At 46.2% G+C, this 4,379-nt stretch overlaps 1 protein-coding gene across 2 annotated transcripts; it reads left to right on the forward strand.

Moving 5' to 3' along the window:
- Window positions 1-67: 67 nt before the first annotated feature.
- ADO (2-aminoethanethiol dioxygenase) lies at window positions 68-3,919 on the forward strand. Of its 2 annotated transcripts, none has more exons than XM_077821622.1 (2): window positions 68-1,831; window positions 3,419-3,919. In XM_077821622.1, exon 1 carries the CDS (start codon window positions 129-131, stop codon window positions 849-851), a length of 723 nt encoding a protein of 240 aa, XP_077677748.1. In that variant the 5' UTR covers window positions 68-128; the 3' UTR covers window positions 852-1,831; window positions 3,419-3,919. The 2 variants fall into 2 exon arrangements, with proteins under 2 accessions (XP_077677748.1, XP_077677749.1); XM_077821623.1 differs by having other exon boundaries at window positions 82-808.
- The last annotated feature ends 460 nt before the right edge of the window (window positions 3,920-4,379 follow it).

A 4,379-nucleotide genomic window follows, 5' to 3' on the forward strand; every position in this document is an offset into this window, starting at 1 on the left:
GGAAGACTACAAGCCCCAGGATGCAAGGGGCCGTGCGCGCCGGCGCAGAGGGGCGCGCCCTGCCCTGGAGCGCGGCGGAGAGCAGTGGCCGGGCGGGCAGTGCCGAGCGTGATTACCTAGGCGGGACCATGCCTCGGGACAACATGGCCTCCTTGATCCAGCGGGTAGCCAAACAGGCCCGCATCACCTTCCGGGGCCCGGCGCTGGGCCCCGGCTTCGGCGAGAACCTGCACCGGCTGCAGCAGCTGCTGAATGAGGTGCAGGCCGAGGACCTGCACCTCGCCCCGCGGGGCCCGGCGGCCGTGCCGGGGGCGGGCTGCTCGCGGGCCGGGGCCGGAGCCGGGGCGGTGCCGCCGGTGAGCTACATGCACATCTGCGAGACGGAGAGCTTCAGCATGGGCGTGTTCCTGCTGCGGAGCGGGGCCTGCATCCCGCTGCACGACCACCCGGGCATGAACGGCATGCTCAAGGTGCTCTACGGCAGCCTGCGCATCGCCTGCCTGGACCCGCTGCCCCCCGCCGCGCCGCCCGGCGCCCGCCGCCGCGCCCTGCTCCGCTCGCGCCAGCTCTACACGCCCGCCTCGCCGCCCTGCCTGCTCTCGCCGCACACCGACAACCTGCACCAGATCGACGCCGTGGACGGGCCCGCCGCCTTCCTCGACATCCTGGCGCCCCCCTACGACCCCGAGAACGGCCGGGACTGCCACTACTACCGCCTGCTGGAGGCGCCGGCCGGCCCCGCCGCCGATCCCCACGCCCTGCCCCGGGAGGTGTGGCTGCTGGAGACCCCGCAGGCGGCGGATTTCTGGTGCGGCGGAGAGCCCTACCCCGGGCCCAAGGTCTCCCCTTGAAGCCGGCGCGGCCCCCCTCGGGGCGAGGCTGCGCCAGAGCCCTCTGAGGGCGGACCGTCCCCCCCTCCCCCTTCTTCCCCTGCAGGGATCGTGTGGGGCCCGCTGGAGTAGGGGGCCCCCCTCCTCCTCCTCCTCTAGCGGAAGGTCAAAGAGCCGCCAGCAGCGGGACTGGAGGATCTGGCTTGTGCCGTGGCTCACTCGAGATGTCGCAGCGGCTACATTCGCTGTACAAAAGCCATAGCTACGATTCCCTTCCCAGCCGCCTTTGAAGTAATGCTAGTCACTACAGCAGGCCCAGCTCCTAGTCTCGGGGTGCGGAAAGCCACTCCCCAGCCCTCCCCGGATGCTTTGGGAGAGTATTTGTGTGCACGTCTTGGGCTGTCCTTTTCTTGGTTCAGAGCATCAGTTCTGACAATGAAGCATCCATCTGCTGGTGCCATGGGCTGCACTCTTCTAGGGTACTGCTTCTCTACCAATGGATAATTGCAGTAGAAACAACTTTTTTATACACACACTCTGCCCCAAAGGAGCTGATTGCTGCTAAACTAAGGGTGGAAAAATCTTTTGTGTGTTTCTGCCAATGATGCACACAGGAGAGCAGTTTCTGGGGCAGATTAGGTACCACTTCCCTGTCCAAATCATCAGAAAGACAGCAGCCAATTAACTCTCACACAGGGAACCCAAATCATAACCCTGAGTGATTTGGTGTGCTTGATCAGGGCAGTTATACAGACTTTATGGTGGCTGAGCATCTACTCCTCCTGGCTAACAAGAATAGCAATATCCAGCCAGAACTACTGTTGTTAATGACATAGACTGTATTTGCAGGAAAGCTACAAAACTAAGACCTCTCTGTGCTTACTGCCAAGCTTTTTGAGTTGAGGGCACTAAACAATCAAGTGGGTTTTTTTTTCCTTTTGACTGATGTGAAGACATGGAAGAGTAGCGCTGTTTAAACTTCCACACAACTGAATGTTAAAGTAAATACCAGTATTCTGTCTAACCACTTAGGACCACTGTTTAGTTTGACACCCCTCTTTTATCCCCCCTCCTTCCTAAAGTTAAGAGAATAAATGTAATAAGAAACACTTCACTCTTCAATAAGGCACGTTTGTAAGTGCTCTGAAAACTCATGAGGTGGTATTTCCAGCCTGTCCCACTGACAGTGTCTCCTCAAACCCAGCTTGTGGGTAGGAATAGGGAGTCTGTCCCCACAACCCAAGGTAATAAACAAATGGGGAATCTTCCATGTTTGTTGGGGATTGTCCCTGAAATGAGCGTCAAGAAGATCTATATGGAACTAGCAAGACACGGAACAACTCTTGGGCCAGGAAATGCTCCTAGAGTTAACACTAGCCATTTCTAGGGTTACAGTTAATTATAAATTAAGGTTTGTCACATTATAAAGGGACACTGTCAGATAAACTACTTTAAACTTTTCTTAAGTTACATAAAACATAAAATTAAAACTGAAAACTTGGAAAATTCTTTGTTTATGTTTATACATTTCTTTAATTAATGAAAATAGAATAGTCAACTTCTCATCAATTTCACTTTAAAACGCTCAGCCAGCCATGTGTTAGGCGGAAACACTGCACAGAATTTGTTGTTGTTTTAAAACTTCATTGCTATTTAAATGTTTTGTGGGAATTATTCTAGTGGTCTTAGAGCTGTATATAAATAAACATAATCCTTTAAATTTGGGACTAGATTTGACCCGAGGCCATCCCTTGAAAGTGAGGCCTACATTTTGATACATAACAGAACATTACAGGCTTTATAAGCCTTGTTTTCCCTCTTTATACTATTTATAAAAATTGCTTTTTCTTAAGGTTTTCATAAACATAGTGTAAAGAAAACAGTGAATTTTACTTTGCTTTGGTGTAAGCAATCTTGAGGTTTAATTTGCCTATGGTAGAGGGTATGACCCTTCTAACAATGGAGGTACTTTTTCTATTAGTGAAATATTCTGTTTATATGACAGGGAAAGATTTTATGTGCCTGCATATCTTAATACACACTTTATACCAGAGACCCAAACTTGGGTAGCCTTGACTCTCCTCGTCTTGTAGTAGTGACTTGAACAGAAAAAATATTGACTTAACCACTTCATAATTGATACACCAACCTGTTCTGGAAGTTTTCCCTTGACTATTTCTTCTTTGCTTTGTGCATTTTAAAAGCAGTTTTGTTTTTCCTGTATAGTTGCTTGTGTGTGAGTTTTAAAATAATCATTTTGTGGCTCTGTGTTTTAACAATACTTCAAGGAGCTTGTTCTTGCCTGCAGAAGATTGGATATAAAGTACACACACTACATTTTCAAATCTCAGTTTTCTGAAAAATGGAAGAAGTTATTTCATGCAGTTTGCATTTATTTTTTGGTACTTCAAAGTGCCTGATGTCTACAGCTGCCATACCTGCTTCTCCTGGAATTCCACTACAGCTCAGCTTTAAATAAATAATTATGCAGTGAGATCACATGTTCTCTATTATATTTAGTTGTAATGCAGTTCTTTAATATCTGAGTCTAATTGTCTGTAACACTAATGAAGACCTTTTTTTTTCAGAATTCCATATGGAAAACAGCGTGTAGGATGCAAGCAGCTCTACTGGAAATACAAACTGCTCCAAAGAGAATTTTTATTTAACCTGTTTTAGTCTTTCTACTCTCTCTCTTTGCTGTCAGTTTTACACCATATGTAAAAACTAGTCAGGATGTTTAATGGGATGTGACTTTAATGCATCTTTAATGGTAGTGGTCCCTTACATTGCAGGATGTTCTGGCAACAATTACAGAAGAATCTTTAATAAAGTGGAGCTAAAAGGACGAGTATCAAAACAAGTCCTACTACAAGGAGAAAACAAACTAAGATGCATTAAAGAAAAGCCTTTTTGTTTAACAGTTTTTGCTTGAACTTTCATATACTTAATCATTAGAATTTACTATCTTTAAACAAAAGGCTCAAGTCTGTATTGCTGTTCTTTCCCACTGCAGCCTGGGTATTGTGTTTTCATAACAGGAAAATTAGTGCTGTTGATGAACTATAGAATAAATACAGGATATTTCACAGTTGGCCTCTGATTATTTTCCCTTCTAAGTGTAAAAGTCTTATGAACCCAGTTGGGTGAAAAGAATTTTTTTTTTCTTTTGTAGTCACACAAAGGCCTCTTATGAATTATTTTTAAATTAATTCCTGTATAGTTTATATATAAACAGGAAAGACTCCTCCTTATGTCAGTGAAAATGCCAGGCCACTGTGACATTAATCTAGCTGTATCTGTGGCTTCCTTTCATAAACCTTCTACACTCCCCATATAGTCAAAGTGCTGTCCAGTCTCAATATTTTGACATTTGAAGACAGATGTAAATCTAAGTCAAAGACATGAACTTAAGAATGTAGTGTCAGCTGTCTTAAAGTTTCTATTGTAGCCACATTGATTCATCTGTAATTTTCTTAAATCAACCTATTTATTATACATCCTTTTTCTGTCAGGTCTATGCCTCTCTTCTCCTTTTAACTAGGAATG

The sequence above is a fragment of the Eretmochelys imbricata genome, chromosome 7 (assembly GCF_965152235.1).
Source record: "Eretmochelys imbricata isolate rEreImb1 chromosome 7, rEreImb1.hap1, whole genome shotgun sequence".
Lineage (NCBI taxonomy): Eukaryota > Metazoa > Chordata > Testudines > Cheloniidae > Eretmochelys > Eretmochelys imbricata.

Bases quoted from the DNA above. Each gene is read 5' to 3' on its own strand.
- ADO (XM_077821622.1), top strand. From the start codon at position 129: ATGCCTCGGGACAACATGGCCTCCTTGATCCAGCGGGTAGCCAAACAG.